The sequence below is a fragment of the Loxodonta africana genome, chromosome 14, assembly GCF_030014295.1.
Source record: "Loxodonta africana isolate mLoxAfr1 chromosome 14, mLoxAfr1.hap2, whole genome shotgun sequence".
NCBI lineage: Eukaryota > Metazoa > Chordata > Mammalia > Proboscidea > Elephantidae > Loxodonta > Loxodonta africana.
Genome location: NC_087355.1, coordinates 18,959,333 through 18,973,817, shown reverse-complemented (window position 1 = coordinate 18,973,817; position 14,485 = coordinate 18,959,333). Strand labels below are relative to the sequence as shown.

Here is a 14,485-nt window from a genome sequence, read left to right as displayed (position 1 = left end):
CTGCAGAAATAGAATCCAGATTTGTTTGCCTGCAGAGAAATTAATAGAAATGGAAAGTGAATAGCAGAACAAAACTATCTGATAAAAAGGTATCCTTACTTCAAGGGAATTAAGATTCCATCCCTTTTATTGGTATGCTTAGCAAGGCAGCCATCAAGTAGCTGGAAAGCCCAGGGCACATGATATCTGCACTGGATTTCACTGTTACACATATGTCAAAATTAAAAAAAAAAAAAAAACCATTGCCGTGAAGTCAATTCCAACTCATAGGGATCCTGTAGTGACACTATAGGTTAGAGTAGAACTGCCCTATAGGGTTTCTAAGGACCAGCTGGTAGATTTGAACTGCCAACCTTTTGGTTAGCAGCTGGATGCTTAACCACAGTGCCACCAGGGTTCCGTTATACATATAACCAGCCTGAAATAATATACGCTGTCTTTGAGCTTTTTAGTGAAGCAAGATAACATAGTGTTTTGGAGTTAAATTTGTATTCGTATATGAATTCTGCAGTATATTCTAGAGCTGTAATTTTGCTCAAGTTGCCAAGCTCTCTAGGCTTAAATTTTCTTATGTGTAAAATAGGGATAACAAGAGCTTTCTCATAGGACTGTTGTGAGTGCAAATGAGAAAATGTACAAAGAGCACGTAGCACTGTGCCTGCCACACTACATGCTTGATAAATGCAGTCTACTATTACCTGCCTATCTGGTCTTTAACAAGGTCTTATATATATTTAACTTTCATGTTGAAACATTATTTACAACCATGAATACTACACCATATTATTCTTTTTCTAGATTACAATATATGAAAATATGACCTCTTAATATAATAAAATAACCCAGAGAGCATGTCTCAATGAGAGGAGAATGGAAAGAGGCCATAAAAGGGAAAGCCACTTGATCAAACGACAAAAAAAAAAAAATAACTTTAGCAAATACTGGCTAATTATTTATTTAGTAATTATTTACCAAAGGCTTAATACAGGTTAAACAAGAGTAGACACTGTGAAACAAGAGCTTATAATAATAAAATAGCCATTATTGAGTGATTACTCTGCACCAGGCACTTTGCTAGGGACTTTATGGACTTAATCCAGGGCAGAGGTTGAGAGTATAGATTCTGGACTACAGATGGCCTAGAATTGAGGTCCGGCTCTTCCACTTACTTTGGGACCAAGGGGGAATTTATTAAACTATAAGAGCTCTTGTTTTCTCCATCTTTTAAACTGGTGAATAATAATACCAACCATGGGCTAGGAAGTTAATCTTCCTGAGTTTATGTTCCACTTCAACATTTTATTTATATGACCTCTGGTAAAAAATTATTAAACTCTCTGTCTTACGCTAGATTCTCTAGAGAAGCAAAACCAGTCAAGCATATAAATACATATATAGAGAGAGAGATTTATATAAGGAAACGGCTCACACAACTGTAAAGGCTGGAACATCCCAAGTTTGTGGATCAGGATAGAGATTTCTCCTGATTCATGCAGCTGCAGGGGCTGGTGAACTCAAGCAGGTCGGAAAGCAGGGCTCTTGTTCACAGGCTTTAAAGGTTGACGAATCCCAAGATCAGTAGGCAAGAACTCAACGCTTTTTCTGATTCAGGTAGCTGCAGGGGCTGGTGACCCCAAGATCAGCAGGTCGGAGAGCAGGACTCTTGCTCACAGGCTGTGAAGATTGATGAATCCCAAGATCAGCATGTAAGCTGCTAGCTCAATTCCCAAGAACCAGAGGTCAGATGAACAAGAGGCAGCTGCAGGATCCAGAATAAGCCAAAAGCTTTGGCAAGGTGAGCAGGAAGAGAGTAGGCCACGGAGGACAGAGATATGAAGGCTGAGGGGGTGGTAAGCCGCCACATGCCCTGTGCCCACCGGTACCACTCAGCAGATTCTTTCATGGGGGTGATCACATATCAAATTTCAACAAGGAAGTGATCACAACATTATACAACTGCCAAAACACTGAGAACCATGGCCCTGCCAAGTTGACACACAATCTTAACCATCACATTCTTTGTCCAATTTTCTCATCTACCAAATCGGGATAATAGTCCCCACTTCACAGGATATTAGAAAATATTAAGTGAGATAATACAGGTAAGTAATTTAGAATGAAAACTGTATGGGGCAGTTCTACTCTGTTCTTAGGGTCGCTATGAGGTGGAATCGACTTGATAGCAATGGGTTTGGTTTTTTTAGTCTGGCACATAGTAAATCAAAACCCAAACCAAACCCACTGCCATCAAGTCAATTTCAACTCATAGTGACCCTATAGGACATAGGAGAACTTCCCCATAGAGTTCCCAAAGGGCAGCTGATGGATTCGAACTGCTGACCGTTTTGGTTAACAGCCAAGCTCTTAACCACTGTGCCACCAGGACACATAGTAAGTTCTGAATAAATGTTAGCTTTTTCACTGTTGTTAAGATAAAGTGGCATAATCTATATGACATGCCTACCAGGGTCTGGAATATAGAAAGTGCTAAATAAAGGTTAGCTATTTATTATTATTATTATTATCTATCTTGAGGGCACTGGGTTTGGTGGGTATTATCTATCTATCTGCCTAACCTACCTTTCTATCAGAATTCTCACCTTCCATGAGGGAGACCCAAGTTCAATTCTGGCCAACGCACCTCATGCACAGGCACCACCATCTGTCAGTGGAGGTTTGTGTGTTGCTATGACTCTGAATAGGCTTCTGTGGAGTTTCCAGACTAAGACAGACTAAAAGAAAGGCCTGGCAATCTACTTCCAAAAAATCAGCCAATGAAAACCCTATGGATATCACGGTGCATGGGCTTGCCATGAGTCAGGGGCCAAGTTGACAGCAACTAACAATAACTCAAGAAAGAGAAACTGAAAATAACTATATCATTCAACACATAACAACAACAAAAGACAGCAGTATTTCTGATAAGTTTTCTAAAAGATACGTAGGCTGGTGATTGTTCTAAATACTCTAAAATGTATCTTTTAGAACATTTGGGAGCTCTGGTGGCAGTGGTTGAAAGCTAACCAAAAGGTCGGAAGTTGGAATCTACCAGCTGCTCCTTGGAAACCCTATAGGACAGTTCTACTCTGTCCTATAGGGTCACTATGAGTCAGAATTGAGTCAACAGCAATGCATTTTTGGTCCTGTACCTCATTCTTGAAATTTTCTGTGTATTTGTTCTCACTGGACTTTTTGCTTGCATTATGACATATTACTTCTGCCTAAGTCAATAGCCACCCCCTCCCCCACGTCTGTCAGTCTGTCCTAATACGGTGGCTTGTGTGTTGCTGTGACTCTGGAAAACTATGTCACCGGTATTCAAAACCAGCAGGGTTACCCATGAGAGACACGTTTCAGTTGAGCTTCCAGACTAAGACAGACTAGCAAGAAGGGTCTGGCGGTCTAGTTCTGAAAAGAATTAGACATTGAAAACCTTGCGAATAAGAGCAGAACACTGTCTGATATAGTGCCAGAAGATGAGCCCTCAGGTTGGAAGGCACTCAAAAGATGACTGGGGAAGAGCTGCTTCCTCAAAGTAGAATCGACCTTAATGACATGGACGGAGTCACCTTTTGGGACCTTCATTTGCTGATGTGGCATGACTCAAAATGAAAAGAAACACCTGCAAACATCCATTAACAATTGGAACGTAGAATGTACAAAGTATGAACCTAGGAAAATTGGAAACTGTCAAAAATGAAATGGAATGCATAAGCATCAATATCCTAGGCAGCAGTGAGCTGAAACGGACTGGTATTGGCCATATGAATCAGACAATCATATGATCTACTATACTGGGAATGACAACTTGAAGAGGAATGGTGTCACATTCATCTTCATCACCAAAAAGAACATTTCAAGATCCATCCTGAAGTACAACGCTGTCAGTGATAAGATAATATCTATACGCATATAAGGAAGACCAATTAATATGACTATTATTCAAACTTACGCACCAACCACTAAGGCCAAAGATGAAGAAACTGAAGACTTTTACCAACTTCTGCAGTCTGAAATTGATAAAACACGCAATCGGGATGCATTGATAATTACTGGTGATTGGAATGCAAAAACTGGAAACAAAGCAGATGGATCAGTAATTGGAAAATATAGCCTTGGTGATGGAAACGATGCCGGAGATCACATGGAGATCCACCCAGAGGCACCTCAGAAAAAAAGTCTGACGATCTACTTCTGAAAGATCAGCCACTGAAGACCCTATGGAGCACAGCTCTTCTCTGACACACATGGAGTCGCCATGAGTGGGAGTCAACTTGACAGCAACGGTTTGGTTTTGGTTTAGGCAATCATGAAATAGTTTTCAGCAGAATTCTAATTTAGGAAGATTCCTCTCATGGCATGTCTTAGATAGGGCTGCCTAGGACAAAAGGTTGAGAGAGTGATTCATTGAGGGAGGTGCTCTCAGGTGAAATCTCTAAAGAGAAGGACAGGGAGAGAAGCTAGGCAGAGACGTGTGTTCACCTGAAATCTGTTGGCCTGATCCCATGGGGAACCCTGGACTGTGAATGACATCTCTGAACCTCGTATTAGTCAGTCGTTGGCCAAGGGCCAACACAGGCACCTCTGGGCACCATGGCAGTCACTGGATTGAGGCAATCCTCAGAGAAGAATGAGTTCATAAGCATCCAACATTCACATAAGTTGAAGCAAGGGTTGCACTTTCCTAGTGAAGCAGAACCATCATGTCTACTGCATGACATTTTGAAGGATGAACTGGAATCATTAGAGCTTAAAGAACTCTACATAGGTATGAAAGGTAATACTGTCTGAACTTGGATGGTGACTGAGGTAGGCAAATAATGACCTTCCCAATATATCCACATCCAGGTCTCCAGAACCTGAGAGTATGTTACATTACGTGGCAAACGGGATTCTGCAGATGTGACTAACAGTAAAGGTTGTGAAATGGGGATATTATCCTGGATTATTCAGGTAGGCCTACACTGATCACATGATTCCTTAGAGTGAGAAACTTTTATGGCTGATTCTCCTCTAGAACCTCGAGAAAGGCACGAGCCCTGCCAACACCTTGGTTTTAGCTCAGTGAGACTAGTGTTGAGCTTCAACCTACAAAACTGTAAGATTATCATTTTGTGTTGTTTCAATCTGTTACAGCAGCAATAGAAAGATAATACAGTAGCTAAGGGAGGAAAGTAAAACACTTACAAGTAAAAAAAAAAGTTTTTTTTTTTTAAGGAATTGATAAAATCCCTACAATTTAAAAATAACATTAATCCCTTATGTTATTTTTTCAATTCAAGCAGAATTAATTCTTACTACCTTTCTTCAGATTCATAAACTAACTTTAAAGGTCACAGAAAAAAATGATTTCAACGAAATGATAAGTGAATTAGGCTATAAAAGATCAGTACTGTATAAAGTTTATAAAAAATATACCTGTATTGAACTCTCAAAATTTTTAAGAGAAGATTAAAAGAGAGAAGAAATTGTATTTATTTTTAATATTACATTACAGTCACAGGCTCCAGGTCAGTACAAACTGAAAATCACTCTATTTAACTGGGTTTCTTTTTTTTTTTTTTAGTAACTGCCTGAGATTCACTTTATCTAATGCGATGAAAAACCAAAATATTGGGCTGTGAAATTTCATGTCCACCAGAGGGTGCTATGGGGACAGGTTCACCTCCTCATCCAAGGCTGATTTTCAGGCAGACTTTGTTTTTTTTTTTGGCTAGAGAGTCTGTGTTGCACCTGAACCTGGCTTTTCTTGCCATGGTTTCCAGAAGCTTGTGTTTCCCTGTATTACCTGGTAAAACGCAAAAACCATTGCTGCCAAGTCGATTCCAATAAATAGCAACCCTATCGAACAGAGAACTGTCCCACAGGGTTTCCAAGGCTGTAATCTTTACAGAAGCACATTGCCACATCTTTCCCTTACAAAGCATCTGGTGGTTTCCAACCACTGTCCTTTTAGTTAGCAGCAGAGTGCTTAATCATTGAGCCACCAGGGCTCCTTGTATTATCTGATACCTTCCAAAATTAGACAAGTGAGTGGGAAATTTTTTGCACTGATACAAATACTTTTTCAATAATAGTTTATAGAAACTGCTGGTGTCTCCATCAGTAAAAAGAAAAAACAATAGATGTGCAATACATTTTAACAACACATATTTTAAAGTCTTAAAAAATGGAAATATTAGGTAACTAAATAAAAATTCATAGCTTAGTACAACTTAGTTAAATAAAATTCCCTTGTGTGCCTGTGCTGGGAAGAAATAAGTGAGAGGGAGGAGGATACGATGACTTATTGAAAGGAGCTGATATTCAAGAGGACGTTCTTAAATGTTATTTATTTAGTGAATCAGAAATACATTTTCATGATACAAAATTTCTATTCAGAGGGGAAGAATATTAAACTTATTGTTTTCATAAAATAATTATTACATTTCAGTGATTATTTAAAATATCATATGATCCTGTTTTTTGTAAAATACTTTCTATGGTGTTTTGTTGTCGTCGTTTTTCTATCTATACATCTAGTCACCAAGTCAAATTTCAGTATGTTCTGTTTAGAGAGATGATCGGGATGGATGCTTACCAACTACTTACGAAGGCAAATATTAGGAAATATTTATTTCCGGATGATCCTCTCTTTTCCAACAGCATATCTGATATCAGAATTTTTTCCCAACCAAATAACACATCATAACAGACTGAATGCAGAAAAAGATATGAAAATCTAACAGTTGTCAATTAAACCAAGCATTCAAGAGATTTTCAAAACTCTAAGCAATGATTTTTTTCCCCAGTATTTTTAAATATGGTTTTTCAATAAAAATTGCTATTTCTGTTAACATGTAGTAGATTTATCACTGGTATTTTAAAATGAATATACATATAAATTTTTTATCAGTTTTAATTTCTAACATGGAAAATATGGATAGATATAACTCAAATACATAAAAGCTTCTTGAGACCAAGAATTTGAGAACCTCTGTTCCAATGGTTCCTAAATTTATAGCTCTAAATCAAATTTCTACTACACGCAACAACTCATATAAACATGTCCAACAGGCAACTCAAAGTAAACTATTCAAAAGAGAACACTTGATTCTATCCCCAACTGCCAAATTTTCTCTTTGCTCAGTTTTCTCCATTTTGGTAACGGCACCTCTTTTTACTCCTTTGCTTGTCTTGCAGTCTTAGAATCATTACTGACTGATTTCTTCTACAGTCCCTCCCACCCCATCCATTGGCAAGTTCCACTGACATCACCTTTAAAATACATTCCATATCATACCACTGCTCACCACCTTCACAACTATTACCCCAATTTTCTCTTGGCATCTTGGAAATTCAAAAAAAAAAAAAACAACTTACTAATTAAAGTTTCCAGAGGGTATTTGTAGAAAAGTACAACCATCTTCCCTATCATCATCATCATCACCATGTAGATCCAAATAATTTACATAATATAGTGTTATTAGTTTTCTTTTTTTTAATCCAGTGATTCAGTTTTCTCTAACCAAATTCTAAAGATCTTGAGTGAAAAGTGTAGGTGATGCGACATATTTTGTGCAATAGTTTTCATAAAAGAATCTAAACATAGAACTCTAAAATTTTTAAATGTTAGCATGGTTTTCCAAATAAATATTTGAACTTTTTATATGACTCAGAAACCTCCGAATTTAGACAGTGGACTAAATTGTAAGATCTATATTTTCTGTTATTAGATGTACAGTCAACTTACCTTATCAAGTTCATCTGAAATTGCAATACCTGGGATGCAAAAGAGATGTATAAAAAAAGTTTTAGAAGCAACCTTTAACAACCTAATGTTAAAAAAAAAAAAAATTCTATTTGTAACAAGTATATTTTCTATAAAACAAGTATATATTCTATAAAACAAGTATATTTTCCATGTTTTTTTTTCCTTTTAATTAGTGTTTCAAAATAATGTGGCACATCCTTTCTAATGGTGGAAACAAACTAGGAATTTAAGTAAGCCATAGCCCTGAACTTCTGAAACGATACAATAATGCAACACAAGGATAGGTACCGTACTGCTTGCAGTATGTGAAAGGCAGAGCAAATTTGCAAAGGCAACTGTAGAGATGGCACAATACGGGCAGGACGTTAAAATGACAGTCAGATACAGCTTAGCCTGTTAGGATTTGGTTCCTTCTCAACAGTCAATTTGGACTCCTAGAATGATAAAATAGAGTGAAACCTGTGAGAGCAGGAACTCGACAGGACTGCCTTGTTTTTCCGGGTCTCGCAAGTTTTCTGCATTTGACAGGGTGCAGTCTTATGCTTTTCTATCATTTGTTTTAGTGGAAAACAGTTTTCCTTCTCTGTCAAGTGTCTGCCTTCCAGCTTTCACAGGTTTTACTATATTACCACAGAAGGGTGGTTGGAGACCATTTTTAAAAATTCCTTTTTTATGGATGAAGAAACAGACCAGAGAGTTTTATCAATTCGTTTCATGAATTAGCTTAGATTGAAAGCTTCTAGAGACAATGGATAAAAGATTGTCCCTCACAAGTTCCCCTTCTCACCAGCCACACGTTCCTCACTGCACACCAGTCTGATTTCTGTCCTGACCATTCCTCCAAATTGTTCTGTTGGTCCTGTAAATATTTTTCAGTCTTGATTTTATTTCTTTCAGACAACTGACTCTGTTAACACTATTCTCTTTCCTGAAATGCTCTCCTCTCTCTTCTATCCTCCTTCCTTGTGATCCCTTTTTTTCAGGGTTCTTTGCCGAACTGTCTTTTCTTCTCACTTGATATACTTCCATTAGTAATCTAACTCATATAGTTGATGTTTTTATCTTTATTACCAGCACAGACCTTCTTCCTGAGCTGGCTGCTGAATTCCCACGGGCACTTCACTGTCAACATGTCAGACTAAAGCCATCAGCCTCCTTCCTCTCACTTCTTTTTTTTGGAACAAGGCCTAGGGCTTAACACGGGCTCTGTGGCAGGGCATCTATGCAGATGTGGCCAGCCCTCAGGTCTGTGGCAAAGAGTAAAGGGGGCATAGTGTCAAAACCCCAGTAGGAGACTGCCAAGAGGCAAAGATAGGTCTGAAGTTTGGACTCCAAAGGAATACAGAGAAGTAACAACAGGATTTGAAGCAAAAGTTCAACAGACTATAAAAAGCAAAAAGAATAATTTGGGTTGGAAAACAGAACCTGAAAATAGTCTCAGGAAAAGAATTTCAAGGAAAGAGTCTACAGTAGTCAGGTCCTTTCACTGTTCAAGTACATATTTTCTTAACATTTATATTTTGATAACTTTGCTTAAGAAATTATCTAAATAAATTTCCATTCTATTGTATATAAGTCAGTTTCTATTATCAATGTCAAATTGCCTAGGGTATTTCTCATATTTTCTTCTTTTTTAATCAAAGCTTCAATTGATTAAAAACAGTCGAAAGAATTTTAATGAAATGCTTCTCTTAAAAGCATGAAACTCTAATGGGAACCACTTATATTTTGCAGTCAGGATATTTCTCCTAGAGTCTAAGAAAAACATTCACAGCTATTCCCTGAGAGGAGCTTAAGTGCTTTTGGGCACTTCATTAACCCTTAAAAGTGTCTTTTCACTCAGCATAATGTTTTCAAGGTTCATCTACGTTGTAACATACATCAAGACTTCATTTTTCTTTATGGCAGCAATATTCCATTGTATGTGTAGACTGCATTTTGTTTATCCATTGATCTGCTGATGACCATTTAGATTGTTTCCATCTTTCAACTATTGTGAATAGTGCCACAGTGAACAATGGTGCACAAGTATCTGCGTTCCTGCTTTCAGTTTTTTTGGGTATGTACCAAGAAGTGGAATTGCTGAATTGTATGGTAATTCTATGTTTAACTTTTTGAGAAACAGCCAGGCTGTTGTCCGCGGTGGCTGTATCACTTTAAAATCCCACCAATCACGGATGAGGGTTCCTATTTCTCCATATCCTTGCCAACACCTGTTGTTTTCCTTTTTTGTTGTGTTGTTGTTTGTTTTTTAAACCATAGTAACTTTAGTGGTGGTGAAGTAATACTGTGGTTTTGATTTGCATTTCCCTAATGACAAATGACAATGAGCATCTTTTCATGTACTTTTTTGCCATGTGAATGTGCTATTTGGCAAAATGTTTATTCAAGTCCCTGGTGGCACAGTGGTTAAGAGCTACAGCTGCTAACCAAAAAGTCAGCAGTTTTCATCTACCAGGTGCTCCCTGGAAACTGTAGGAGGCACCTCTACTCTGCCCTGTAGGGTTGCTATGAGTCGGAATCAACTTGACGGCAACCGGTTTGATTTTATGGTTGGTTGCCTTTTTTTAAGCCAGGTTGTCTTTTTGTTGTTGATTGTTTAAATCCAAAACTTGAATTCTGTATTTATCACATCAATGACAACTTGCTAATTTTGCAGGCTATTAGTCTTTTTGGCCAGATCATGTCACTCAACTCTTTATTTCTAGTGCCCATCACATTGCCTGGTATTTCATAGGTACTTAACAAACGTTCGTGCAATAAACTAATGGGCCTATTCAGAGTCTGAATCTTGGGTTTCTTATTCAATGAGAGTTTTCTCTTCTTTGTAAATATGTTAAATGTTCTTCCATGTTTTTATTCGAAGCCAGTAATATTCTGGCTAAGACAGAGTTATGTAAGGCCTAAGACACCATCTTTCACAAAATTTAATAAAAATAGTAAAGATCATAAAGTCTCTTAATACTTTAATTCATACTGCCTGACCATGCATGACCAAGGAATTATGCATTTACTTCATTTTGCTAATATCTACTTTAAATTTTTGGATTTTGACCACAAGGATTTCAGGAAACTTTATTGAATGCTTTCTTAAAATCATGACATATGACATCCATGGTGTTATTGATATTCAAATGTAATAGCTAACAATAGGAAATGAGGTCCATGTATCATAACTTGACTTTTAGTGATTTTCCTCCTTCTTTGGGTAAATTCCTTAATCGCTTGGTATTACAACAGCCCAATCTGTGAAATGTGAATAAAACAGTGCTATGTTATTGGGCTGCTGTGTAACTAACATAATCCATATAAGACATTTAGCATAACAACTGGCATACAGCATATGCTGAACAAATGTGAACAAGTCTTATTACCACTTTTATTTGGTCAGTTATGAACCTACTCAATTGGATGAGTATCCAAGAAACTGTGTATTCATCCAGCCAAGTCTGTTTTGAATTTTTAAATTTGTTTAGCCAGTTGGTATCCTATAGCCAAAAACCACGGTTGGCTCCATTTTATCATATCAACTTTTTTGTTTACTTATTTGTTTTGTTTCTTTGCCTGGAAGAGGCAACAACTTGAGTGTGTTCCTTGAGAGCAGATGCATGTGCTTGTTTAAGCTGGTGAAACAGGGCTTAGAAGACAATGAGGTAGTGATGGCCAAGAGGGGACCTTGTAAATACAGGTCAGGCCAATGCAAAGAAAGTCTGCTGGCTAAAGCATTTGTGTCTCAGTGACTTGTGAAAAATAAATACAGAGGAGCTCTCCATCTATCAACAAGAGAGTTTAAGCATATGGCAAAATGCCCATCATTTTTAATGCAGTTGTGTAAATTAATAAAATCTAAAATCTGAAAAACGAAGACATCATGATTTAGTTCAGTTAAGGTTTTTAAAGCTTACAGAAACAGGGAGCAACAGTGAACAGAAAAATATGCATGAGAAAATACAGTGGGCGTTACGATACGTTGTAAGAAAAGAAGGCCCAGGAATGGAGCACGGGACTCTTGATGTGTACTGGAGCACATGGCCTTCCTATGACACAAGCTGAGACTGTAAATTAAATGTTATTAATTAATTGTAAATTAAATGTTATCTTGGTGATAATGTCCACCTGCAGCAAAGGACTGCCTGGAAGAAATGGGAGAAATGACTTTTTCCAAAAACTGAGCTCTACTTCTAACTGAAGAGACAATAGCTCCTCCAGGCCCATCAGAGGTGGATTTCCTGATTCTGCTGAATTAGCGTAACCCTCTCTACATGACTTCCATTTGCGTCCTTCGACTTACAGGCTTTTCCATTTATACCAATCTCCAAGAGGCATCAGTGGCCTCTCTATATTGCTAACCCAACCTTTTCTCAAAATTGCCAATTCATATATACATTTAACCACTGGGAGTGGAGTAGAGGTGCCCGCTCCACTTGGATGTCCCAATGGTATCTGAAAGTTTGAAATGTAACATTCCTCTTTCACCCTCAAACAGCCCCATCTCTGTAATTCCTACCTAAGGTACAGACACTACTCAGTCACCTTGATTATAAAGAAACAAACAACAGCAAAACACACACACACACATTCTTTTATCTTTATTCTCATCCTTCCTACATATCAGTCAACATCCTAGTCATATACTCTTCTAAAGTTTCTTAAATCTGCTCCCTCTTTCCATCGCTATCGATATTGCTTTATTCCAGGCATCATCTCTGTCCTTGCTGCTATGCATACACATCAATTCTATCCTCCATGCCAAGTGATCTTTTAGAAACACAACCTCAATCAGGATCATGACCTGCTTACAAGATTCCTTTAGCCTCTGCCCTGTGACTTCAACAGCTACCTAGACTTCCATCTTCATTGCCTTTATTACTTGCTTCAGATCTCATGCACTAACAATGGAAATTTTTATTCTTTCTTTGAAATATCTTCTTAAATACATGCTTCTCTTTCTGCCAGGAATGTCCCTCCCCATGAACAACCTTCACTCTCCCTTTGTTTTATTTGACCTTTATTTTAAAAAATTATTGTGGTGAAATATACATAATAAAACACCTACCACTTCAACTATTTTTACATGTACAATTCAGTGATACGAATTACGTCCAAAATGTGCAAATACCACTACCTTCCATTTCCAAATTCTTTCGTGGGCCTGAACAGAAACCCAGTACCCATTAAATACTACTTCCACACGTCCCCCTCCCACTTCCCCTGTGATAGTTGTTATGTGCCATCGAGTAAATTCCAACTCATAGTGACCCTACATGACAGAGCAGAACTGTCCTATAAGGTTTCCTAGGCTCTAGTATTTATGGAAGTAGGTCTGTTCTCCTGTGGTGCTGCTGATGAGTTCAAACTGCTGACCTTTCGCTTAGCAGCCAGGCACTTAACCACTGTGCCACTGTGCTCTTTATCCTCCCCCAGTAACCAGCAATAAACTCTGCTCTTATGTTCTCCATTAGGTTTTCCCTAAACCTTTTGTTGGAAGTTATTCTACTCCTCTGTAACGCTTTGAAAGCACTTTATTGTTTTGAAATCATGCCTTCCACATCTATTTCCCCTTCTAAAGAGTAAACTGGAGGTCTGGGCCCATGTGTTAATCATTTTTTTATTCCCACATAAATGTTCGAAGACTAGATACATGAATGTAGGAATGAATGAACAAACAATTGCCACATCATCCACTTCTATTTTATTCAGTAGGTTGTTATTCTCTAATTCCTTGAGCTGTTTGTCAAGGGACACTTTTTAGACAAGCTCATGACTGACTGACTAAAAAATAACTTTGTTATTTACTTATTTTGGCTGAGACCAGATTGCTATTATCAGTCCTGGGGCATAAATAGCTGCTCTTTGAACAGCTGAGATTTTTTTCCTTGGAAAAGCTCCAGCCAGTGTTTTCGCATAAACTGCAACCTGTAGACAAAGACTGAAGAGAATAAAGACATTCACCCTATCACTGCCTCACTTCAGAAAAAGTGGCAGAAGCATTAGGCTCAGAAAACACTGGAAACCTCACTGTCCTGTGGACAGCACCTGTCAAGCTAAGGGCACTGCTGACAACTGCATACAATAAGGAACTGCGTCTCTTTAGCTTTTGCTTTGTTTGTTAGTATTTAAGCATAACTCCTATATGCTACGAAGCCAAAGATCTCAGCAAACAAATCAAATCTATAAACACCAAAGCCCATGCAATCTGAAATCAAAACCCCAAACTTAGAGAAGCAGAGGCAAGCTGACAGTGAGGCATTGAGGGAGGGGACACAGAGAAGATGGGTTAGGAGGAAATGGACCTGGAAGGTGACCACTCATCCACTAACCCACTACTAAATCATACGGCAACAACAATAACATAGTAGTGAGATATCCAAGTGGAGATACGCATTTTAGGCACTCTCTATAAAGTGTAAATGGTCTGGATGGTGATACACGCATTTGGGTTAGTGGCCAAGGAGGGTGGATGAGGCTACACAGAGAGAGCTCTTTAAAGAGCAGAGGCAAAAGATGAACCATGGGAACAGCATTTAAAGGGGCAGGAACAACAGAGAAGTCATGTAACAGACCTACTAGAAAAGGCGCAGAGAGTGCACTGTGAGAATCAAGCAAGTGTCAGGTCACAGAAATTAGGAGATTTCAGAGTTTGAAGACTGACGAGTTAATCCAAGGTGTTAAAAGTACCAGAGCAATTTTGTACAACGAGAACTGGAATAGTGTCCCTTGGGTTTGGCAATA

At 38.2% G+C, this 14,485-nt stretch overlaps 1 protein-coding gene across 1 annotated transcript in view; it reads right to left on the bottom strand.

Moving 5' to 3' along the window:
- Positions 1–14,485, bottom strand: part of C14H8orf34 (chromosome 14 C8orf34 homolog) — a 515,144-nt gene that overhangs the window by 330,427 nt on the left and 170,232 nt on the right. Inside the window, 1 exon segment of the mRNA XM_064267783.1 lies at positions 7,733–7,761. Coding sequence (XP_064123853.1) covers positions 7,733–7,761 — 29 coding nt within the window.